Source organism: Heterodontus francisci, chromosome 3 (genome assembly GCF_036365525.1).
Source record: "Heterodontus francisci isolate sHetFra1 chromosome 3, sHetFra1.hap1, whole genome shotgun sequence".
In the NCBI taxonomy this organism is placed as follows: Eukaryota; Metazoa; Chordata; class Chondrichthyes; order Heterodontiformes; family Heterodontidae; genus Heterodontus; species Heterodontus francisci.
This window is the reverse complement of record NC_090373.1, coordinates 97,418,667-97,444,606: the sequence shown is the minus strand read 5'-3', so window position 1 is coordinate 97,444,606 and position 25,940 is coordinate 97,418,667. Positions and strand designations below refer to the sequence as shown.

General features: G+C 43.9%; 1 protein-coding gene across 2 annotated transcripts in view; it reads right to left on the bottom strand.

Annotated features, from left to right (window-relative positions):
• LOC137352494 (adhesion G-protein coupled receptor F1-like) overlaps positions 1-25,940 on the bottom strand; it is a 109,715-nt gene that overhangs the window by 56,566 nt on the left and 27,209 nt on the right. Inside the window, exons 2-3 of one of the 2 annotated variants that reach the window (XM_068018027.1) lie at positions 7,001-7,117; positions 506-572 (exon numbers count right to left, since the gene is read on the bottom strand). In XM_068018027.1, the coding sequence (XP_067874128.1) occupies positions 506-572; positions 7,001-7,108 (175 nt within the window). In that variant the 5' untranslated portion in view covers positions 7,109-7,117. The remainder of the gene's footprint in view (positions 1-505; positions 573-7,000; positions 7,118-25,940) is intronic. The other variant, XM_068018037.1, reaches the window with a different exon arrangement.

Here is a 25,940-nt window from a genome sequence, read left to right as displayed (position 1 = left end):
TGCCGGATCCAGGCAGGCAGGCAGGCGCCCGTGATCGGAGGGGTAACCCCTCCCACGGTGGTGTTGAGGCCACGAGGACAGCCATTGCCACTGAGGGCCCCCTCCTTGGGCCATGGAGCCTCCGGCAACCCAGACCGTCCTCCCAGGAAGCTTCTGGGAGGCCACTTCCATACAGCTGGCTGCCTCTCTACGCGACGGGGACTGTTCTGCTGCCAGCAAAATGCCAGCAGCCCAGGAAAATGACTGTCATTTAGCTCTTTAATTATGTCAGCAGTTGGCTGAGCTGCTGCCATTCCCGCCTGAGAAAAAGGCCCAGCTGCAGGACTACATCAAGGAGTCCTCCTGATGTGGCTCCCCGCATGTTACTGGCCCCCCACCTCCTAGCCCACCACCTGGGGGCCAGTAAAATCCTGGCCAAAGCTTAGGAAATCATTTCCCAATGTCACCTTCATCTTTAGGAACCCTACAGGAATTCCTAGAGTAGTAATATGTAAAAATCTCTTACCAATTCTTTTCTGTCTCTTGAGATGGATTTGAACATTACTGTCTTCTGTTATGGAAGGATCTCCTGCCTAAATTAAAATATATATTGAAGTTATTTGATTGCACAGCATTCAGAATAAAAAATCTTGCAAATTCACAAATCACACTGTTTCTTTAGAAGCAACAGCACTCCGCTTTAGAATGTTGCCTCAGTTTAGTTCAAACACCCAGTTTCTGAATATTTGTTCCATGTAAATAATTGCAAGTGTGATAAATCAACTGAACAAAAATTTGACTTCATTATTTTCACACTGAAATACGATATTAACAATAAGTCTTGCACACTTGGCTGGAGCCACATGAAGACATCAATGATGTTCACTTCTTTTTCTAATTTTCCACCGTCCCTTTTTCATATTAAAAACCATCTGCTTTATCTGTCCACTTTAAGGTGAACATTTGGTGAAGCAATGGACATTTGCAGAATATTATTCTAGTGTTGCCCAGCAGCTCATCCATAATGATATATGAAAAGCCTTAGGAGTTGTTCCTCTACATTGCAGTAATTTCTTCCCGCCACCTCCACCTCTACATCCCCCCAGTCCTGTAGAACCATCTCAAAATGGAGCTGCTCACGGAAGCCTGTTGAAAATTTAAATTAAAGAAGTTGTTAGGACCATCCGTGTGGAGGGGTCTCCCCTCCACAGGAATGATTTTGACCACAGCTGCAGCTTTTTCATACTTGTGGGGCATTCATTGAGCCAGTGAGAAGAGGCACTAATGACCCAACGTTCTGCCGCCAGGAGGCCACCTCCAAGTTGCTGCTGGTCTCTGGACTCAGCAGGGGCCTGATCCAGTGCTAGGAAAATGCCAGCAGGTTCTGAAAATGACTCCTAAGGGGGCCTTAATTGGGAGCTAGTGGCGAGCAGTCAGGAGCGGGAGAGAACAGCAGGAAGGAACGGGAGCAATTGGGAAGGAACAGCAAGAAGATGGAAGTGGAAGGGGGCGGCAAAGAGAAGCAGAGAGTGAAGCAGTAATCATGGGAGGGAGCGGGGAAGAAAAATATCCAATTGTGGCGGCGATTGTGAGAGGGACCAGGGCTAAGAAAGCAGCGATTGAAGCAGCGATTGCAAGAGAGAGCGGAGAAGGTAAGCGGTGATTGAAGTGGTGATCAAGGGAGGTAGCAGGGTAGAGAAAGCGGTGATTCAGGTGGTGTTTGCAGGATGGAGCAGGGAAGAGAATCAGCAATTGCGGGAGGGAGCGGGGAAGAGAAGCAGCGATTGTGGGAGGGAGTGGGGAAGAGAAGCAGCGATTGCGGGAGGGAGCGGGGAAGAGAAGCAGCGATTGTGGGAGGGAGTGGGGAAGAGAAGCAGCAATTGCGGGAGGGAGCGGGGAAGAGAAGCAGCGATTGCGGGAGGGAGTGGGGAAGAGAAGCAGCAATTGCAGGATGGAGCAGGGAAGAGAAGCAGCGATTGTGGGAGGGAGTGGGGAAGAGAAACAGCAATTGCGGGAGGGAGCGGGGAAGAGAAGCAGCGATTGCGGGAGGGAGTGGGGAAGAGAAGCAGCGATTGTGGGAGGGAGTGGGGAAGAGAAGCAGCAATTGCGGGAGGGAGCGGGGAAGAGAAGCAGCAATTGCGGGAGGGAGCGGGGAAGAGAAGCAGCGATTGCGGGAGGGAGTGGGGAAGAGAAGCAACAATTACGGGAGGGAGTGGGGAAGAGAAGCAGCGATTGCGGGAGGGAGTGGGGAAGAGAAGCAGCAATTGTGGGAGGGAGCAGGGAAGAGAAGCAGCGATTGCGGGAGGGAGTGGGGAAGAGAAGCAGCAATTACGGGAGAGAGCGGGGAAGAGAAGCAACAATTGCGGGAGGGAGTGGGGAAGAGAAGCAGCGATTGCGGGAGGGAGTGGGGAAGAGAAGCAGCGATTGCGGGAGGGAGTGGGGAAGAGAAGCAGCGATTGTGGGAGGGAGTGGGGAAGAGAAGCAGCGATTGCGGGAGGGAGTGGGGAAGAGAAGCAGCAATTGCGGGAGGGAGCAGGGAAGAGAAGCAGCGATTGCGGGAGGGAGTGGGGAAGAGAAGCAGCGATTGCGGGAGAGAGTGGGGAAGAGAAGCAGCGATTGCGGGAGAGAGCGGGGAAGAGAAGCAGCAATTGCGGGAGGGAGTGGGGAAGAGAAGCAGCAATTGCGGGAAGGAGTGGGGAAGAGAAGCAGCAATTGAAGCGATCGAGGGAGGGAGCAGGGTAGAGAAAACGGTGATTGAGGAGAGATTGCAGGAGGGAACAGGGTACTGTTGGGGGAGATGGAGGTGGCGATCGTGTCCATTGAGAGGTAGGGGGTTTGGGTTCAATTCACTTTTTTGATTCAAATTGAGCAGCACCATCTTTATTACTGGCAGCTGCCTGAGAGGTCGCAGACAGTGACGTTTCAGTTGATGAGGCTGCATTTGCGCATGTGCTAGTACTGCGACACCTAGTGGTTGCATTGTCAGCAAACGCAGCCATTCCAAAAATGGCCAACACTGTCTCGTCCATGAGAATTAGGACATGCAAGCGCACCTCTCACCCTCTGGTTACCTCCTACTGCCTCTGGTTGTACACCACCTTGTTCTGCAAGAGAGAGGGAAGTGTATCACTGAGTGTTGTGCAATATGTTTTGGTGATGTTGGCATGGTCAAATAGCTGGCAGTGTGTGTAAACTGAGAGTTGTGGGTGCGAGACTGCAGCAGTGCTAAGCATGTGAAGCTGAGGTGAAGCATATGAATGTGAGGCATGAATCCTGATCGATAAAGATTGTTGGTAGGTGAGTGATAAGGGTGTGGTGAGTTGAGCAGTGGCTAAGGCCAGTGGTGCAGTTGTATATGGCATTTGAAGATGCATTCACTGGCCTTGACTGCTCGTGTAAAGTCTTTGAACTCTTGCGGCACTGCATCCAGGCCCTCAATGCTTGACTCCCAGTTTTGACTACGACAGCTATCTACTTCCACTACCTTTTCACTGTGTGTCTGGAGGGCTTCCTGCCCCTCCCGATGGATTCAGGACATCTCTACTCATTTTCACATCCTTCATCAAAACCTCCAGTGCAATGTTTGAAAACCTTGGAGCCCGCTCTCTCCCATATTGTGCCATTCCTCACTGTTTCCCAGGCTAGATTCACTTCATGCACAACACTCAGCAGCTGCTCAAGCCACAATGCACCTCTCCTTTAAAAGGTGCCTGATATCTTTAAGTGGTGCTAGAAAATTACAATTTTTGGGCTGCTGCTAATGCTTGTAGCCAATAAACAGCACAGTTAGCCCTGGCTGTAAACAGCAATCATTATAATGAGCGGGCAGCATGAAGTTCGCACGCTGCCTGCACTTCAATCAAAGGGGTGGGTTAATTGCACACCCTGATCCCCACACCCATATTGGGACTATCCAATTTAGCCCCTACTTTGTTTTAAATTCACACCAGTGTCTTGCTGATGGAAGGAGTTGAACAGTGCTGGCACCAAGGTTCAAACTAGTCAAGGTGAATGTGATAAAAGTCTCTCTGTGTTGGTTTTACAGGTCCTTTGTAAATGAGTTTTGCCAATCTCAAGCAAAAAAAATTATCAGTTTAACTCGAAATCAGTAATGTATGCAGGTCAAATATGGTATAATTTCCTCCATCCTAAGTATCAAGAATTTTTCAAATGTAGAAATCTACCTCTATTCACAGCAATGCAAAATGCCATCAGCTAATAATTCAATAGCAATATGTCATTGGTATTTATTGCAGCAAGATCTTTGGCATGAGGTGAGACTTTGAATAATTGGCAGTGACAGCATGCAAAAATTAAACAGGTACAAATGACACATGGATTTTTGTGTGTAACAGTGTTAGCCAGATCTTAAGAATGGGCATTTTAAAAGCAAACCACCTCTGTTGTTCTCATTTGTTGAGTGAGCTGTGTTATAATTTGGCTATTTAAAAATTAGTACTGCACATTAGCAGCCTTCCATGCATGCACAATGTGGAAAATGTTAAAGTAATTTGTTGTGTTCGACAACACTACAGCTATGAATCAGTGGTGGCCGTCTCGCCTCTGAATCAGAAGATTGTGGATTCTAGTCCTAATCCAGAGACTTGAGCACCAGCACTCCAATGTACTGAGGGGTTGCTGCACTGTAAGAGGTGCAATTTTCCAGATAAGACATTAGACTGAGGAGGATCCCATCGTACTATTCAAAGAAGAGCAGGTGAGTTCTTCCAGCCTGACCAATATTTATCCCTCAACCAGCATCACTAAAACAGATGCCCTGATCAGTATCACATTGCTCTTTGGGGAGCTTGTTGTGTACAACTTGTGTGCCTCCTTTCCTAAGTTACAACAGTGACTACACTTCAAAAGTACTTCATTGCTGTAAAGCATTTTGGGACTTTTACCGATCTGAATCAGTAGACTGACAAACTTTTTGGCTTGTGCATCAACAGCTTACATTTATATAGTTCCTTTAACATAGGAAAATTTCCAGAGGCTGCCTCATAGCTGCAGTATCAAACACTATTTAATGGAAAGCTGCTCATACACAGAGCCAAATTCCTCTTCTCCCAAACTTCTTCAAAACTAGAATCGCACAGTGTACTTTTTAAACTGATTATTGTTTACCTTACACAAATTTTGCTGAAAACAGGATGGATGACCACCCCAATTCACAACAATTCTGTAAATGAACCATAGAGCCAACTGCCCTCTTGGTCAGTGGGTAAATGTCATACTGCTAGTCAAGAAGATCCCAGCTTTAATTCTTGGTCTTTATACTGAGTTGTGGGATTTCAATTGAGGTAGTAGTGGGATAGTTAATCTCAATGCCTCTGGAGCAGGAAACAAAAACTGCCATGGCTTCAAAATATTCATCACTATGTAGTGACCATGCCAGCTGCGGACAAGATTGGGCTCAGTTGTGATGTCACCCATGGTCTGACAATCTGCTGACACATAAGAATAAAATGTTATGAACTCAAACTCTGCTGCAGCGTCTCATCGACCAGGAATACATTCTGTCCAATTTTAGTGGACAGAAAATCCTACCAGGCCTACTGATGCATAAAACTCCATTTTGGAAGTTCATTCCTTTTACTGTCCAGCTGTACATGAAGTTCGAGTTCCCCTTTGTGACCCCAAATTATGCAGATGAAATTGTTCTGCACTAATCGTAAAACACTTACATCAGAGTGAAATCCTTCTCTTTGCTGTTTGAGTAATCATTGATCCATTTAAATAAATAACCAGAACACATTCATTCCTTACACATATACAATACACAATAGAATTTCACTCCCTGGGGCCTTCTAACAACATTATGGAATAGAAGGCATGAACATTTAATGTATGCACCTGAAATTGTTCGGTCTATTATTTCAGCATTAACTTACTTTTCTATTAACAGGTTGGCACCTCCACTGAGGTAGGGGTGCAAGGAATTTTCAATATGCTAAACAATCGCTAACTGATTTCCAATGAAATAACTTAATGACCTAGATCTTTAGCACAGGGATTGGGTTTTGTTCAGGTTCTATGTGGTAATTTTGCAGTTGTCAGCACGAATGTATTTTAGAAATGTTCAGCAGCAGATTATTGATAGCTCATTCTTTGTTATGACACTTTCATATCCATAGCCTAAAAAGGACTGAAAATCCGATCAAGGTGAGGAGGTGGAGTCCATCAATGAGGTTCTTTGTTTTATATTCCAACAGAGACTCATCTGGAGTCTCCTCCACAAGGTCCAACATGATTTGACTGTTCTGGAAGACAAGGGGGATGTGCAACTAGATATCCCCGTCCATGGAAGGTGCAATGACTGGCTCCAGCAATCTCCTTTTTAAGGAAACAATTATATATATATATATATATTTAAATTACCTTTTGGTGGTGGAGTGGGGGGGTGGGGGGGGGGTTGCGAGCAGCTTAAGCCACAATCTTGCTCAAGATTTGCACATGCACCCCAATTCTGTCCTTCTTACTCACAGACTACTCACTGCCAATGAAATACTGTGTCCTTCTGAGGCCAGAGATGCAGGAACTCCTGGAATAGGGAGTCACCACTTCTAGCCATGACCTTCCTTCTCTCTATGGCCTTGCTCAGGGCAAAGAGAGGCTCCACTCCTACCTGGCCATCTGGGAAATTCTCATGTAAGGCCAGGACCTAGAACAAGGTCTCAGCCTAAATTTTGGTCCTTGCCAAAGTTATGGTAGGAGTGAGCCAGAGGGACTGTGGATTTCTGACCCGTAGAGATGTTAGAGAAAGATGATTGGAAACATCTGTCACACCATTGCATATGTTAAGGAATCTCTGCTCACACAGTTGCTTCCCTCACCTTGGGTTTTTTTGAATTATGAGCCAAATTTCACCAAATATCTGAAGGTACATTTCCTTTATGAGGTACCTATCACATTTTGCATTGATTGTTTTTGGTTGGAAGAAATTCAATCACCTCTGAATACAGCAGGATTAAAAATATGGTGTGAAGCTAGAATTTTAGTTTTGCTTTATGTTACTCACCAGAACAGGAGTATTTGATCTACGTGGCCAACCAACTTCAACTTCTGCACATTGACCAAATAGCAACAGCAACAGGCAATGCAATACAATCCCATGTCGAGCCATCATTGCAAATGTCTAAAATCATAGAAGAATTGATATAACTGAGAAAAGCAATAAAAATATGATTAGAAAACAGTAGAAATGTAGGGCTGGATTTTATTAGCGCGCCGCGCTCCACGGTGGCATGCGGTGAGGTAGGCGGCTTTCCAACATGGAAATGCTGCGGCACAGCCCCTGCGATATTATGCGCGGGGGCTGATTTAAATAGAGGGGGCGGGGCGGCCACCCGCGATAACATAGAGGGGACAGCTGCCACATCCCCGGCAATGGCGTCCGGCGCCACCGCGCAGGCGCAGGCGCCATTTTTAAAGGGCTTCAAGCCCTGACGGCTGATGTAAAATTTTAAAGGGACCAGCACTGTAAATTTCAATAAAAACATTAAATTGAACATGAAAGTGTTATTTCCAACCCCCTCCCCACAATGCTCAAACAATAAATTTATTTCCCTATCCACCACCCTCCCCCCGAAAAACCATTTCAGACAGTCCAGACCTTTCAACCCCAAACTTTGCACTCTTTGCCCTTCAAACCCCTCCCACCATCCTCACAGCCAATAAAAAATGTTTTCCCCACTGCTCCATCCCTCCCGCAATGAAAATGTTATTCCTTCCCCCTCCCCACCAGGTTCTCACCTCAGAACTCCATACGGAGATCCAAAGGCACATGAGATACGAACGCCGCCTGCAGATAAGTGCATTTACATATAACTTAGGTTGATTTGAATATGTATATGAAGGCCCCGCTGCCAGGCGGCTTGGGGACCACACCAAGGTTCCCCCCCCCCCCCCCACCCTGCCGCCGGTAATATGTGGCAGGCCCTTCTCGTCATCAGGGGTTGAGGCGAGCCTCTCCCTGCAGAATTTTACGCCCCCCCCCCCCCCCACCCGCTGTGACCCACGGTGTCAAGGGGCTCATAAAATTCAGCCCAGAGTCTACTTTTTAAATATATTTTTGGTGAAGAAATGGTTCAAAGCCTCCAACAGTGTGCAGTGAGGATGTAGTTACATCCAAGGTATCACAATTCCTGCATTTGGCAGGAGCTTTATATGTGATCATGATGGGGGGAAATGAGGTGGAAAAGTGACGGTGGGTGGGTGCAAGTCACACCAAAATTTTTGACCAGAGTTATGTCCTCCATATTTCTCCTCCTCTCTCCAAATCATAGTATTGCTCCAAATATCCCCAACTCTACATGTTCCTTTGTCAAGTATCTCATCTCCTTCTTCTCAGAACTTTTACATTTTTCTCCCTAGCTGTACTTTTTTTTTAAATGTAAATGAAAAATAATTTCTTAAACTCAGCACCAGGTGGTTGATCTACAAAGGAGTCAAGAGTTATGGAGGTCAGGCAGGAATGTGAAGTTAAGGGCATAATCAGATCAGCCATGATCTTACTGAATTGCAGAGCAGGCTTGAAGGGCTGAATGGCCTACGCCTGCTCCTATTTCATATGTTCTTATGTTCTAGTGCTTTCAATGCTGGGAACAGAGCCCTAAAAGAACTAATGTCTAGTGTTTTGAGAACTGCATTGCACATATTGTTCACTTGAGGCTACCATGCACACATGAGCCAGCAGAGGGAGCTAAAAGAAAAAAAATGAAAGTAAAGCAGAATAAAAAAGATTCTATTATGTCTAACAGTACGCGTCTTCTGTCTCAGTCTTTGTCTCATATTTGTTACTAAACGCGGCTAAACCTCACTCCTGTCCCGAAAACATCACAATGCAACAAGGTAAAAAGGAAACGGATGGTGAGAAACAGGAAACATTGCTTTCAGGTATGAAATTTTTGGAAGGTTTTTGTCTGCTTTTCTGAAGACACTATTTTAAGTTGGCGATTGTGTTAGACACACACAGGAAGCTTGTACAGTGTACACACACACTGATCTCTCTAAAATAACCATCCTATCAAAAAAAAATTAATCTCAGATCAATGCAGAGAAATTTCCTTTGAAAAGGAACGCGATCCAGGATTCCTGATCACGAACTATCACTGTGTTGCTGATCAATGTGGTGTTGTCTATGCCCAATCTACCACCTTTTGATGTACATTCAGAGTCATCATCTGTATCCCCACATTGGCAAAAGTGGCTGCAACTTTTTGAAGGAATAATGGCAGGTTTTGCAATCACAGACAATACAAGGAAAAAGGCTTTACTTCGACACTATGGCGGTGAAGAATTAGAAGAAATCTTTGAGGCACTTATGCATGAGCAAAATGACTACAACTCAGCAAAAATAGCACTGACAACCTACTTTATATCCAAGAAAAACACCAGAAAGAAACCATTGTATTCCAATGCACTAAGCAAGAAGCAAACAAGACAATTGACCACGAATGATGCAACTAGCAACCAAATGTGATTTCAGTGATGGTGAACATGTCAAATGGGAAATTAAAACAGAAGTAGTCGAAGGCTGCCTCTCGAGTCAACTATGCCAAAAAGCACTTGAGAAAGACAGGAAGCTGTCAGAGCAACTGGAGTTAGCAAGATCACTATCACTGTCAGAGTTCAGAGCTACTGAAGTTGAGGCTGCAAACAGCAACTACCACATTCCAAGTTCAACTCCTGTGAACACTATTCATCGCTCACATGCCAGGAAAGCACCTGCAAAGCAACAACAGCTGTCTCACAAACAGACCTGTGTCTTATCCAAAGAATGTGTCCACTGTAGCGGTGCTTACCCACACCTGATAGTGTGTCCCGCTACTGGAAAACTATGTAAAGCCTGTGGAAAACCCAATCACTTTGCTCGTGTTTGTTGCCCATCAGCAAAATCAACTACAAAGACCAATACCAACAGAAGGGTGCCACATATATATACCACAGGAAAAGGGAGAGAGAATGTAGCTAAAGTAGAGGCAGATGACTCTGCACATACTTTTGTCCTCTCTCTCAAACAGCAAACAGCCACATGTGACAATGACCTGCTTGGAAGTAGATACTCTCATAGGCACAGGGGCATCTGTCAATGTCATGAGAGGCAAATAGTCAACAAACTTCAGGATTTCCCCATTCTCTGCAAATCTGGGAATTATGAAAATTTCCCTTACAACAGTTGACAAACTGCTGAAAATTCTCAGAACTTTTGAAATGCCAGTCTTATTCAAAGACACTAGAACGAAAGCTCGATTCTATATCATATCTGAGGAATGTGACACACTTATCAGTTTCCACACAGCAACAGATCTGTACATGATCGCAGTCACATATGCGATTCCTGCACATAATAACAAAAACATTCTCGAACTGTATGCTGATTGCTTCACTGGTATCAGCAAATAGAAAGGTATTACATGATGCATGCCAACCCTAATGTGCCCCCAGCTGTGCATCAACGGTGATGAATACCATTTCATGCCAGGAAACAGACAAGAAGGAACTTCAACACCTACTTGACATTGGCATTATCGAGAAAACTGGTGATGAGCCTACCTCTTGGGTATCACCCATTCAAGTCATCAAGAAACCCAAGAGCGAGAACCAGATTGGAATCTGTGTTGATATGCAATCACCAAACCAAGCCATTCAAAAAGAAAGACACTTGACATCAACAATCGATGATAACCATAGAGAAATTGAATGGTGCTAAACACTTTGCTAAAGTTGACCTCAATGTAGGCTGCCATCAAATCGAGCTTGCAGAAGAATCGAGACATCTTACGGTATTCTCTACTCACATCGGTCTTTTCTGATACAAGAGGCTGAACTTTGGAGTCACCTCAGCAGCAGAGGTATTTCAGCGTTTGATTCAATTTGCACTTCAAGGACTTGAAAGCACGCTAAACATCAGTGATGACTTTCTCATTTACGATCGCACTGAAAGTAAAAGCAAAATACTGCAGATGCTGGAAATCTGAAATAAAAACAAGAAATGCTGGAAATACTCAGCAGGTCTGGCAGCATCTGTGGAGAGAGAAGCAAAGTTAACGTTTCAGGCCAGTGACCCTTCTTCAGAACTGGCAAATATTAGAAATGTAAAAGGTTGTAAGCAAGTAAAGTGGGGGTGGGGCAAGAAATAACAAAGGAGAAGGTCTAGATAGGACAAGGTCACAGAATAGCTGACCAGAAGGTCGTGGAGCAAAGATATGTTAATGGTGTGTTGAAAGACAAAGCATTAGTACAGAAAGGGTGTTAATGGACTCAAAATTGAACAGCCGCAAGTACAAACATGAAAGGAACAGTGGGTAAGCAAACTGAACAAACTAAGATGAAATAAAATAAAATAAACACAAAAGAATACACATAAAAATAGAAAAAAGAAAAAAATAACTAAAAATAAAAGTAAAATGGAGGGCCCGTCATGCTCTGAAATGATTGAACTCAATGTTCAGTCCGTCAGGCTGTAGTGTGCCTAATCGGTAGATGAGATGCTGTTCCTCGAGCTTGCGTTGATGTTCACTGGAACACTGCAGCAATCCCAGGACAGAGATGTGAGCATGAGAGCAGGGGGAAGTGTTGAAATGGCAAGCACCGGAAGCTCGGGGTCCTGCTTGCAGACTGAGCGGAGGTGTTCCGCAAAGCGGTCACCCAGTCTGCGTTTGGTCTCCCTAATGTAGAGGAGACCACAGTGTGAGCAGCGAATACAGTATACTACATTGAAAGAAGTACAAGTAAATCGCTGCTTCACCTGAAAGTAGTGTTTGGGGCCTGGGATAGTGAGGAGAGAGGAGATAAATGGGCAGGTATTACACCTCCTGCGATTGCAGGGGAAGGTGCCGTGGGAAGGGGACGAGGTGGTGGGCGTAATGGAGGAGTGGACCAGGGAGTCACGGAGGGAACGATCCCTTCGGAATGCTGACAGGGGAAGGGAGAGGAAGATGCGTTTGGTAGTGGCATCATGCTGGAGGTGGTGGAAATGGTGGAGGATGATCCTTTGGATATGGAGGCTGATGGGGTGGAAAGTGAGAACAATTGCAATTTTATGGGTCCTCCTGCTTCCCAGTCTGTCTCCGGGGGGCCCATAAAATTCAGCCCTTTGTGTGCACAAGTCACTGACTCCTCTGCCATCCCTGAGAGGATGCAGCAACATTCTCTGGCAAATGTAAGAACTTTCCAATAGAAAAAGTTCCAAAAATTTAACTTACCGGCAATCAAGGTGCCTGTCCCTTTAAATACTGCAACACCCATCTTATTGTTTAACACTTCTTTTTTCAGGAGTGGACAACACAAGCATTGCCAGAGCCTGCGTTGTCCAAATTTGGAATCCTGGCATTGCATCAGCCGTTTGGGTTGTGTGACATCAGGATAGAGTCAATTCAATGTGTTCAGGTCCTAAAGGAAGAGCCAACATTCTGGATAGCCCAGATACCTGAACCAGGCTACAGGTCCCAACATCCCAAACCATAATATAATGAAAGAGGTATCAAAGGCATTCAGTGCTGCCTTCGGATTTAGCTTCAGGCATGGGTGGCTGTTTCGATTGGTTGAGTTTCAATCACCCCTTTGCAGCTTCCAACAATGCTGACATACTTGTCATTCTTTTTATTCAGCAAAACAATAGATATATTATCTAAGTCACATGTAGAGTTGGATATACAGTACTTGCTCGAGGATATTGTTGAATAAATCCTTTACCCATTAAACAGTTATATATGACAAGAGACAGTAATATGTTTGATAATACACTTTGACAAAACATTCATCTAAAGCACCCTAAGCCATAGACAGAGTAACGCCCATTTATCCCATGTCCAAAACTTACTGTGCATGGATTTAATGAGGCCCCATGAAGGCAGCTCTCCAATCCTGTTCATGCCCCTCAAAGGCAGCAAGGGCCTTTCTTTCTATCTATCTAAGTTTTAAAAAATGGCATGTCTCTTATACCATTTTCTTTTATGGTTCTCTTCCTGTTGGTGCAATCTATATAAAGCTTTATTACATTACTGACATCACAACAGTGACTACACTCCAAAAGTACTTAATTGGCTGTAAAGTGCTCTGGGACGTCCTGAGGTTGTGAACGATGCTACATAAATGCAGTTCTTTCTTTCTTTCTTTCTTTCATTCTTTCTTTCGTTCTTTCTTTCTTTCCCCATACCTTTTTATACTAGTGAACGGTAGCGTAATGGTAATGTTACTGGACTAGTAATCTAATGGCCCAGACTAATACTCCAGAGAGTTGACTTCAAATCACACCATGACAGCTGGTTGACTTTAATTTCAATTCATTAATAAAATCTGGAATAAAAGGCTAGTCTGAGTAGTGCTGACCATGAAACTATCAAATTGTTGTAAAAACCCATCTGGTTCACTCATGCCCTTTACGGAAGGAAAACTATTGTCCTTACTTGGTCAGGCCAACATGTGACTCTAAACCCATAGCAATGTGTTTGACTCTTAACTGCCCTCTGAAATGGCTCAGTAAGCCTTCTCGGGCAATTAATGCTGGCCTTGCCAGCAATACTCACATCCCATGAATGATGTTACCTACTTTCATTGCTTCTCCCAAGCCATAGCTTGTGAACCAACTGTTCAACTGTTAATATATGCACTCATAGCAATATATTGCATACTATAGTGAAGCAATCTTCTGATCCTATATTGCCCCTTGCTGTGATGAAAAGCCTCTGTTTCAAAAGTTTGCATGTTATCAGCATCATTGAGGGGATAAGACAGGTTTTGCGAAATTTAAATCATTTCAGTCTACATTACTGTTTTGTCTTGATCAGAAACTAAAGCAATATAAAATATTCACCCGCCCCCAGCATTTTCCCTCTACCTGGACCCCTCCCCCTGGCCTCTTACCCAGTCTTGATCTTTTCATTGAAAACTGTCAGCAAGACATTGGTCATCTCAATTTCTCTACCCCCCTCACTCACTCTAACCTGTCCCCCTCTGAACTTGAGGCACTCCGTTCTCTCAGGTCTAACCCCGACATGGTCATCAAACCTGCAGACAAGGGTGGTGCTGTTGTTGTATCACGTACCGACCTCTACCTTGTAGAGGCTCAGCGCCAACTTTCAGACACTTCTTCCTACTTCCCCCTGGACCATGACCCCACCACTGAACATCAAGCCACTGTCCACAGGGCTGTCACTGACCTCATCTCCTCTGGAGATCTTCCCTCTACAGCTCCCAGCCGCATAGTCCCGCAACCCCGGACAGTTCGCTTCTACCTCCTTCCCAAAATACACAAACAGTCCCGGCAGACCCATTGTGTCAGCCTGCTCCTGCCCAACGGAACTTATTTCTTCCTATCTTGACTCGATCTTTTCTCCGCTGGTCCAGTCTCTTCCCAGCTACATCCGCGACTCTTCTGATGCCCTATGTCATTTTGACAATTTCCAGTTTCCTGGCCCCAACCGTCTCCTCTTCACTATGGACGTCCAATCTCTCTACACCGCCATCCCCCACCAGGATGGTTTGAGGGCTCTCCGGTTCTTCCTTGAACAGAAGCCCAACCAGTCCCCATCCACCTCCACCCTCCTCCACCTGGCTGAACTTGTTCTCACACTGAACAGCTTCTCCTTCAACTCCACTCACCTCCTTCAAGTAAAAGGTGCTGCTATGGGTACCCGCATGGGTCCCAGTTATGCCTGTATTTCTGTGGGATATGTCGAACATTCTTTGTTCCAGTCCTACTCAGGCCCCCTCCCCCAACTTTTTTTCCGGTACATTGATGACTGTATTGGTGCTGTTTCCTGCTCCCGCCCCGAACTGGAAAACTTTATCAACTTTGCTTCTAATTTCCACCCTTCTCTCACCTTTACATGGTCCATCTCCGACACTTCCCTTCCCTTCCTCGATTTCTCTGTCTCCATCTCTGGTGATAGGCTGTCTACTAATATCCATTTTAAACCCACCGACTCCCACAGCTACCTCGACTACACTTCTTCACAACCTGCCTCCTGTAAGGACTCCATTCCATTCTCCCAGTTTCTCCGTCTCCAATGCATTTGCTCTGATGATGCAACCTTCCATGACAGCACTTCTGATATGTCTTTCTTTTCCTCAACCGAGGATTCCACCCCACTGTTGTTGAGGGGGCCCAAAACTGTGTCCGTCCCATTTCCCGCACTTCTACCCTCACCCCTTCCCCTCCCTCCCAGAGCCGTGACAGGGTTTCCCTTATCCTCACTTTCCACCCCATCAGCCTCCATATCCAAAGGATCATCCTCCACCATTTCCGCCACCTCCAGCATGATGCCACTACCAAACACATCTTCCCCTCCCTTCCCCTGTCAGCATTCCGAAGGGATCATTCCCTCCACGACTCCCTGGTCCACTCCTCTTTCCTCACTATCCCTGGCCCCAAACACCCCTTTCAGGTGAAGCAGCGATTTACTTGTACTTCTTTCAATGTAGTATACTGCATTCGCTGCTCACAATGTGGTCTCCTCTACATTGGGGAGACCAAGCGCAGACTGGGTGACCACTTTGTGGAACACCTCCGCTCTGTCCGAAAGCATGACCCTGAGCTTCCGGTTGCTTGCCATTTCAACACTCCCCCCTGCTCTCATGCTCACATCTCTGTCCTGGGATTGCTGCAGTGAACATCAACGCAAGCTCGAGGAACAGCATCTCATTTACCGATTAGGCACACTACAGCCTGCCAGACTGAACATTGAGTTCAACAATTTCAGAGCATGACGGGCCCCCCATTGTACTTTTATTTTTAGTTATTTTTTCTTTTTTCTGTGTTTATTTTATTTTTTTTATCTTAGTTTGTTCAGTTTGCTTACCCACTGTTTTTTTTCATGTTTGTACTTGCGGCTGTTCAGTTTTCAGTCCGTTTACACCCTATCTGTACTAATGCTTTGTCTTTCAACACACTATTAACATATTGTTTGCCTTTGCTCCATGACCTTCTGGTCGGTTATTCTGTGACCTTGTCCTATCTACTACACCTTCTCTATTGTTATCTCTTGCCCCACCCCCGTTTTACTTGCTTAAAACCTTTTGCATTTCTAATATTTGCCAGTTCCGTTGAAAGGTCACTGACCTGAAACCTTAACTCTGCTTCTCTCTCCACAGTTGCTGCCAGACCTGCTGAGTATTTCCAGCATTTCTTGTTTTTATTTCTGATTTCCAGCATCCTCAGTATTTTGCTTTTATTAAAATATGTCAATATTCTTACTGATGCATTGACTTATTGAGCTTTTCCTAGAGTTAACCATATGTTGGTAGGCACAACCTTATTGGTTCAAAGTAATTGCCCGAAACTCTCACATGGGGAAGGGATTGATGGAGCAGATTGTAAATTAAGCTGTATCCATTCTTGGCAGGGATTCCTTCATGTAATAACATAGCACAAATAATAGTGGGGTTGTCTTTTGTTCTAACCTATTTGGGAAACTTCCCACTGGCAAAAATTTAGAATTAAATCACAGAAGTAATCTGTGACTCTTTCTTAAAAAACATCTGAAATGGGGGCTAGGTAGGTGCTACACTAGTTTTAGTGTTATGAACCAAACAAAGTTGGTTAACAATGTGGAAATACAGGAACATGGAAAACAGTGATGACTGATTAAAAGTTGATTTAGAACTTATGTCAGGAAGCTTTTCTTCAGAGTGAGCAGTACTTTGAACAGACTTCTAGGTAGAGGCAAAATGGAAGCGGTTAAAAAAACTTGAGTATCATTATGTGACTGGGATGGATTTTCCTTTAAAGGAAGGAGCAACAGCAACAGGGCTGGACTTCCAGCTGTCCCCAGACTCCATTTATCAAAGAACATATGACATAGGAGCAGGAGAAGACTATTCAGCTCTTCGAGCCTGTTCCGCTATTCCATATAGCCATGGCTGATCTTTTACCTCAACTTCACTTTCCTGCTTGCTTCCTGTACCCCTTAATTCCAAGAGATCAAAAATCTATCCATCTCAGTCTTGAATATGCAGCATCCACAACCTTCTGGGGTAGTCAATTCCAAAGATTCACAACCCTCTGAGTGAAGAAATTTCTCCTCAACTCAGTCCTAAATGAACGACCCCTTATCCTGAGGCTGTGCCCCTGTGTTCTAGATACCCCAGCCAGGGGAAACAACGTCTCAGTATCTGTCAAGCCCCTTCAGAATTGAGTATGTTTCAATGAGATTGCCACTCATTCTTCTAAACTCTAGAGAGTATAGGCCCAATTTACTCCGCCTCTTATAGGACAACTCTGTCATCCCAGGAACCAATCCAGTGAACCTTTGCTGTACCATCTCCAAGGCAATTATAAGATCATAAGAAATAGGAGCAGGAGTAGGCAGTTCAGCCTCTCAAGCCTGTTCTGCCCTTCACTAAGATCGTGGCTGATCTGATTGCAGCCTTAATTCCACTTTCTTCCTGCCCAAAACTGTGCACAGCACCCCAGGTGTGGTCTCACCAAAGGCCTGTACAATTGTAACAAGACTTCCTTATTCTTGTACTCCAATCCCCTTGCAATAAAGGCCATCATGCCATTTGCCTTCCTAGTTGCTTGCTGTACATGCATGCTAACTTTCTGTGTTCCTTGTACAAGTACACCCAAGTCTCTCTGATCAAAGTTTCATGCCTTTTAAAAAATTTCTACTTTTTTGTTCTTACTGTCAAAGTGAAGAAGCTGGCACTTCCCCACATTATAATCCATTTGCCACCTTGACCTATCCACTCACTTAATCTGTATATCTCTTTGCAGCCTCTTTGTGTCCTTGCCACAGTTTACATTCCAACCTAGCTTTGTATCATCAGCAAACTTAGATACATTAATCTGTGTCTCTCCTTCTAAGTCATTAATATAGACTGTAAATATCTGAGGCCCCAGCACTGATCCTTGCAGTACTCCACTGGTGACAGCCTGCAACTTGAAAATGCCCCATTTATCCCTACTCTTTGTTTCTTGTCTGTTAACCAATCCTCTATCCATACTAATATATTACTCCCAACTCCATGAGCCCTTATCATGCATACTAACCTTTCTTGTGGCACCTTATCAAATGTTTTATGGAAATCCAAGTATACTACAACTCCTGTTTCCCCTTTATCTACCCTGTTAGTTACATCCTCAAAAAAGGCTAATAAATTTGTCAAACACGATTTCCCTTTCATAAAACCATGTTGACTTTATCTGATCATACTATGATTTTCCAAGTGCATTATTATTATTTCCTTAATAATAAATGCTAGCATTTTCCTGACAATGGATGTCAGGCTAACTGGTCTGTACTTCACTGTTTCCTCTCTCCTTTCTTGAATAGTGGTGTTACATTTGCTGATATTAATTACCTTAAGTTCTTCATTCTTATTAGCCCCTTGGTTATCCTCTATTTCTGGTATGTAATTTGTGTTTTCTACTATGAAGACAGACTCAAATTATTTGCTCAATGTCTCTGCCATTTCCTCATTCCCCATGATAATTTCTCCCGTCTCTGCTTCTAAGGGACCAACATTTACTTTAGCTACTCTCCTTTAAATATACTTGCAAAAGCTCTTACAATCTGTTTTTATATTCCTGTCTTGTTTATTCTTCATATTTTTTTACCTTTTTATCAATTTTTTGGTCACTCTGCTAGTTTCTAAAACAGTCCCAATCCTTAGGCTTACTACTATTCTTTGGAACGTTATAAGCCTCTTCTTTTAATCTACTACTATCTTTAACTTCCCTAGTAAGCCACAGAAGGATCTTTCTTGCTGAGTTTTTGCTTTTTAATGGAATGAGTCTCTGATCTGTATTGGTTGGGGGGGTGGGGGGGTGTGTGGGGTGGGGTGGTGGTGGTGGTCACATCCCACGTATTGTGGACTCTGGCAGTATTCCTGCCAAGAAATGCTGGAGGTGATGCAATGTGCCTGCAGCTACAGCACCATGAGAGGCTGGAATGCCATCAAAGGGGCAGAAGGGCCCCAAAGGCTGACAGACACTGTTATATAATTGGAAAGATTGGAGCTAAAAACAGAGTCCTCACCCTCCATGGGGAAACCAAAGGACTGTTACTGCCATTTAATGGAGACTACTGCGGCCATCCTGGGAAACAGAAGTAACATGGGCAGGGTGGGAGGGAAATCTTCTGGAAACCCAAGCTCTGTTGTCCTGCCACCATTTTCATGCAATGGTTAAGGGAAAATTAATCATGGCAGGTACAGGGGTAAGGATATACAGGTCAGGCAATGAGACTGCATTAGGCTTCATTGTTTTAATTGTCCACATTCTCTGCCAATTCAAGTGGGATCATGGAGGAGAATCCTGCCCTCTAAGTTTTTGTAGATTAATGAGTTAACAAGGCCTCATGGTCTTCCTCATTCATACCTACATTGTGGTCCTATGATTATTTATGCAGCTATCAATAACAATCAATGTGAAAGTGTCATACAAGTTTGCTTGAGTACTTTACCAAACGTATCCAGTAAATTTTTAGCATTTGAAACAGAAAATAATGATGCTTGAGAATAAGTACAGCAGAACTAAGTAATAGAACCGGAAAAATATCTTTAAAAAAGATTCATTGATTGACTTTCATTGATGCGTATAGCATTCAAACATTCTGATAGATAAGATATTTTACAAGAAGTCAGCAAAAAACAGAAGACGCCGAGTGCAGACAAGCAGAGGGTCTTAGCAAGCCAAAAAGATGATAACAGAGATCATCAGATGAGTGGCATGGTAGGGGTAATTAGGGTGGTGAACAGCGTGGTCCTGGTTTATAAAATTGAATTTGTCTATCTTATTTATCTGTTATGTGTTATAAGATGTGAAGCATTGAATGCGGCACGCTTTCTGTACCTTCTAAGATTTCTAATGAGTCCAATGCGCAATCCACAGACTCTACCACATGTGAGGCAGGTGGTGTTTGAAGAGAGTTACTTGGAGGCCTGTGCGCTCCTTCCACTACCTGGACTTGGCCTCTGCGTGCTCCCGTCAAAGTCTCTCGAGGTGTTCAGTGGCTTCCCGAATGCTCCTTCTCCATTTTGAGCAGTCGTGGGCCAGAGATTCCCATAGTGGGGATGTTGGGTCTCTTCAGGGATGCTTTGAGAACAACCCTAAAGCATTTCCTTTGCTCTCCTGGGAGTCTCTTACCATTACAAAGTTTGGAGTAGAGCACTTGTTTCGGGAGAGAGTGAGAGCAACCCCTCCCACTGTAGAGATGGTAATGTAATAGTTACATGATAAGAAGAGAGTAGCAGCACGAAGGATGCTGACCAAGGAGGCTTGAGGAGAGTGTAAATAGTAATGTATATGTATAATAGTTACTAGTTGACCTAATCTAGACTCCTAGATTTTATTGACATTGCCCTAGCTATGCTACAACTACTACTACTACAACAACAACAACATGCAACATGGTGGCCCTGGTATAAAACAACCTCATGAAGTAGCACCAGGAGAACTGCTACGAGCTCCAGAGCTGCTCCACAGGCAAAGAAGACACAGACAGTTGGTGAGTCAACTGTGCAGGCATACAGACTGCACCACAGAAGCATGGTGGTCTGCAACAAAACATCCAAGTCCAGCGATTGGGATCTGAGTCTCAACGCCAGGCGATGGTCCAGGATCGGGTGAGAGAATTTCAAAGGGGCCATTCTTGGCTAATAGTGCACTGGGTCATAAAAAGTGGGGGGAGAGGTCAATCGGGTGAAAAGGCAATTCAGGAGTTGGGCAGAGACAGCAGCCATTACCCAACTGGACCACAGAGAGATAGCAGAGAACGGTCAGAAAGCACGGGAGAACCCGAGAAAGAGCGCGAACACCTCCAATAAAGCCAGTACAATTTAAAAAGAAAGGGGAACACCCTAAAGAAGAATAACAAAGCATAACAGAATGGATTCGAAGTTCAGAATGCCTGAAAGCATCCACGATCAGGAAGGACCCAATCAGGTACAAAATTGGTCCCTATGGAGAAAAAGATTCCTACTATTTAGGATTGCTTCCCTACTTCATACTAAATCAAAAACAGAACAAGTAAATGCTCTTTTATATTCTATGGGTTTAATCCCAAATGATGTGATTGTGAGGCAAGGGATAAATGAGGCTTCTGATAAATTTGAAGATGTGCTACAAGCCTTCGTCAAATATTTCAATTTATGTAGTAACAGAGGCGAATTCATGGATTCTTTTATAAATGATCTGTACTTTTGGCAGAGGGATGTGACTATACAGAATTAAAGGTGGAACTGATGAGGGACTGAATAGTTGTTGGCATAGCTGATGAATCTCTGTCAGATCTCTTGCAGTCCAAAGATGACCTTACACTTACAAGAACACAAGAAATAGGAGCAGAAGTAGACCATATGGCCCATCGAGCCTGCTCTGCCGTTAAGTACGATCATGGCTGATCTTGGGCTTCAATTCCACTTTCCTGCCTGCTCCCTATATCCCTTAATTCCCTACCAGACCAAAAATATTCTACACCTCTCATGTCTCAAGAAGGCAATTAAGATTGTATGAAGGCAGAAGTTCGAAGAGAAAACAGAGCCCTTCTGTGGGCTGAAGAAGAACCTTGGATTAGAAGAAATCCAATGACTGTACCGTTCTTGAAGCCAAAGACAGAGACGCAATCTATAGAGAAGACACACACAGGTGAGAAGGTGCTTGACAACGGGAAACCATGCTAGCGCTGTGGAGCCAGGAAGACCCACAGACAGGAGAAGTGTCCTGCTAGTAAAGTGGAGTGCTCCATCTCTAAAAAGACTGGGCATTATGGGAAAATGTGCCAGAACAAGATCTCTTCGCTTAAAGTCATAAAGCAGAAGACCTTCACACACAGAGCGATGAATGAGGTGCATCAACTTCCAGCAGAAAAGGAACCAGGAGATTTCTTAGAAGTTAATGACCCAAATCAAGGATTTTGGCAGTGGATATCTCTGTAAATGGACACCTAATGAATTTTAAACTGGACACAGGTGCTGGTGTCTCAGTTCTGTCAAACAAAGAGCCATGGTTGATGAGACATTGCCTACAACCAGCGGACACACAGTTGCATGGTCCAGGCAGGACCCAATTGATAGTGAAGGCGAATCTTCAAGCAACTCTCCAATATAGAGGGAGACAAATTATGGAAACTTTATACATCTTGCAAAACCAAGAATTTTCCTTGCTAAGTAGAAAGGGGTGCTTAGACCTGCATCTGATTAAGAACATTGATAAGTCAAATAGCCACAGGTAAACAGTTGCTTCCCAGACCCGAAACTTTTCAGAGGTCTCAGAAGACTCAGGACAGAGTATAGAATCACACTTAAGGACAATGCCAGGCCAGTGTGTATCTTCACACCCAGAAAGATTCCTCACCCATTGATGAACCAAGTTCAAGACCAGTTGGAAGAGATGACCAGACGGGGAGTCATTTCTCCAGTTACACAACCAATGGAGTGGTGTTAGGCCATGTTTCCTGTCCCGAAACTCAATGGAACCTTTACATATTTGTGTGGATTTAACACAGCTTAACAAAGCAGTGGTGCACGAGATGCACCCAATGTCCACAGTGGATGACAGCTTAGCAAAATTATCTTAGAGTACCATCTTTACCTAACTTGATGCCAATAGTGGGTTTTGGCAGGTACCCTTAGATGAGATCTCAAGATTACTAACCACATTTATAACACCTTTTGGGAGGTTTTGTTTCAATGGGTTACCATTTGGAATAACTTCCGCACCAGAGATCTTCCAAAGATCTATGCCTAACATCTTAGAAGGGCTGAAAGGAGTTATTTTCATATGGATGACATCCTGATACATGGGCGGACAGTAGAGGAACATGACCAAAGAGTCTGAGCAGTTCTACAGAGACTTCATGATGCAGGGCTGACTCTGAACGAGAAGTGTGAATTTTCCAGGACTTCAATTTGTTTCTTGGGACACATAGTGAGCAGTGAAGGTATAATTCCAGATTCACAGAAGACATGAGCCATTACAGAATTCCCTACTCCTACTTCCGTTCAACAATTCCAAACATTCCTGGGAGCGGTGAATCAATTAGCAAAGTTTTTACCTCATTTAGCACAGGTAACAGAACTGCTAAGACAACTTCTCAGAAAAGAGCAAGCATGATGTTGGAGTTCATACCAAGAACAAGCATTCTGGAAGATTAAAGATATGGTCATATCACCGGACATATTGGCACACTGTAACCCTACACTACCAACGACGATAGTGGCAGATGCCTCCTCAACTGGACTAGGGGCAGTCCTTTTCCAGTAGCAACCTGATGGTTCTTGTAGGCTAATATACTACGCTTTGTCCGACACAGAGACAAGGTATGTGGTAGTTGTAAAAGAAGCACTTGCCGTCACATGGGCATGTGAGAAAATTTCTGATTATATTGTCGGATTGAGTTGCATTGAGACAGACCATAAACCTTTGGTATCTTAGTTAAATAAAAAGGAGATCGCAAAAATGCCTCCAGGAATCCAAAGATTTTGTTTAAGATTGATGAGGTATACGTATGAGACAGTATATGTCCAAGGAAAGATGCAAATGTCTGCTGATGCCCTATCAAGAACGATGGTAGATCATCCGACACAACAAGATGTGAATTTTGTGCATGAAATAGAGTCATATCCACAGTGTATTGCACAAAATTGGCCAGCAAGCACACAAAAATTGCAAGAAATTTGTCAAGCTCAAAAAAGTGCTGAAGAATGTATTCGCATAAGGCAGCATTGCACACAAGGGTGGCCACAAGAACGTCCATGTGGGAAAACAATGAAAACTTTCTATGAATATAGAAAATACTTCACAATTATCAACAATTTGCTAGTGTATAATGACAGACTAGTCATTCCTAGTTCGCTGAGATTGGATATCTTAGAATAAAAGCAAAATACTGTGGATGCTGGGAATCTGGAACAAAAACAGAAAGTGCTGGAAACACTCCACAGATCTGGCAGCATCTGTGGAACGAGAAGCAGAGTTAACGGTTTAGGTCGGTGACCTTTCATCAGAACTGAATATCTTAGAAGGTCTGCATCAGCGCCATATGGGAATAACGAAGTGCAGAGCAAGAGCACAATCATCATTGTGGTGGCCAGAAATATCCAAAGATATTGAAAATCTGATTGAGAACTGCCAGATCTGTGCAATACAAAAACCAGAACAGCATGAACCTCTGTTAAGTGCTCAATTTCTGACAACAGCTTGGCAACGTCTAGGTATGGATTTATTCATGTTCAACGGGATGTCTTCCATAATCATCATTGATTACTTCTCAAGGTGGATAGAAGTGAGAAGGTTATATTCAACTACAACTGAAGCAGTTATAAGCGTCCTACAAGATATCTTTGCAACACATGGTATCTCTGATGTAGTATTGTCAGACAACGGACCACAGTTTGCGTATGAATGTTTCACACAATTTGCGACAAGAATGGGATTTCAGCATCTCACAAGTTCACCACGTTATCCACAGTTGAATGGTGAAGTGGAAAGTGGTGTAAGAACCATAAAGTCCTTATTGAAGAAGAATGAAGATCTTTCAAACTCACTTCCAATTTATCAATCTACACCGTTGATGTGTGGACTATCACCTGCAGTTACTGATGGGTAGGAAGATAAGAACACAACTTCCTGTTTTGCCTAAAAAATGGCTTCCAGAATTGAATGTCTGGGACTACGAGAGAATAAGAGACCAGGAAAACTCATAGAAAGCAACAAACTCGAAATTACAATCAAAGATTTTGTGTCAGAAACTTTCCGAAACTGAATGAAAGCCGAAGAATATTGATATGTGACCTAGAAAGGGAAAGTATTGTAATCCACAGAGATGAAAACGAACAGAGATCATATGTGGTACACACAGCAGAAGGAAACATATGTCAAAATAGGAGAAACATTATACCTATTCCCCAGAAGCAACAGTTGATGTATAATTGCCTTTAAGAGTGATGTCCCTTTAAGATCTTAGTATGCTAATGAGCCAAGTACCAGGATGCAGTCATGTGACTCAGAGCCAGAGTCACTCTGTAACTGTAACACCTAGAGGAAGGTTCTGTAAATTGTTAGCTCTGTACTGTATATAATAGTCTAGCTATAAATAAACCTGTTTGAAATCTTCAACCAACTGGACTCCACACATCTCATTTATGTTGTATCAGACAACCTAAAAGAACTCATTATATGGTGACAGCAGTGGGATGTGAACCCATGCCCCCAAAGGGCTAGGAGCATGCATCCTACAGGATGGCAAACCAATTGCATTAGGGTCCAAATGTTTATCCTCAGCACAGTCCAATTACTCAAACGTAGAGTGTGAAACACTTGCTCTGGTGTTTGGGATCACAAGGTTCCACACCTACCCTGTTGGGCAAGCAGTTTACAGTGGAAACTGACCTGAAACCACTGTAGATGATCTGACGCAAACCATTGACAAGCGCACCATCTCGACTACAGCAGCACTTAGTGAAAGTACAGGGGTACAACTTCGATTTCTGCTGCAAACCGGGTACCAAAATAGTCACCTCTGATTCACTGAGCAGATTGCCAAACCTGCGCAAGAATGAAGAAGTCCCACTGAATCTACAAGTAGACAACATGGACATCGAGGTGGAAGATGTGCTCAAAATCTATCTATTACATTTTGGTCAGCACAAATGTGTCCAACTACAACCAGAAACAGCAAATGACCCACGACTGAAGGCACTGTCGAGAGTATTTTAGAAGGCTGGCCTGACACAGTAAAAGAGGTGCCAGAAACCCTCAGGTGCTTTTGGCCTTACAGAGATGAACTCGGAATCTCAAGAGGCATTACCGTCAAGGAAAAACAAGTGATTGTGCCCAAAGCTCGCCAAGAGGACAACTCGTCGCAACTTCACCAAGGCCATATGGGCATAGAGCGAACAAGACGACTGGCATGAAACACTGTTTATTGGCCAAGGCTCAACACTGACATTGAAAGGTTAGTGAGGCATGCCAGAGCCACCAGCCACAACAATGTAAAGAACCTCTACATGCT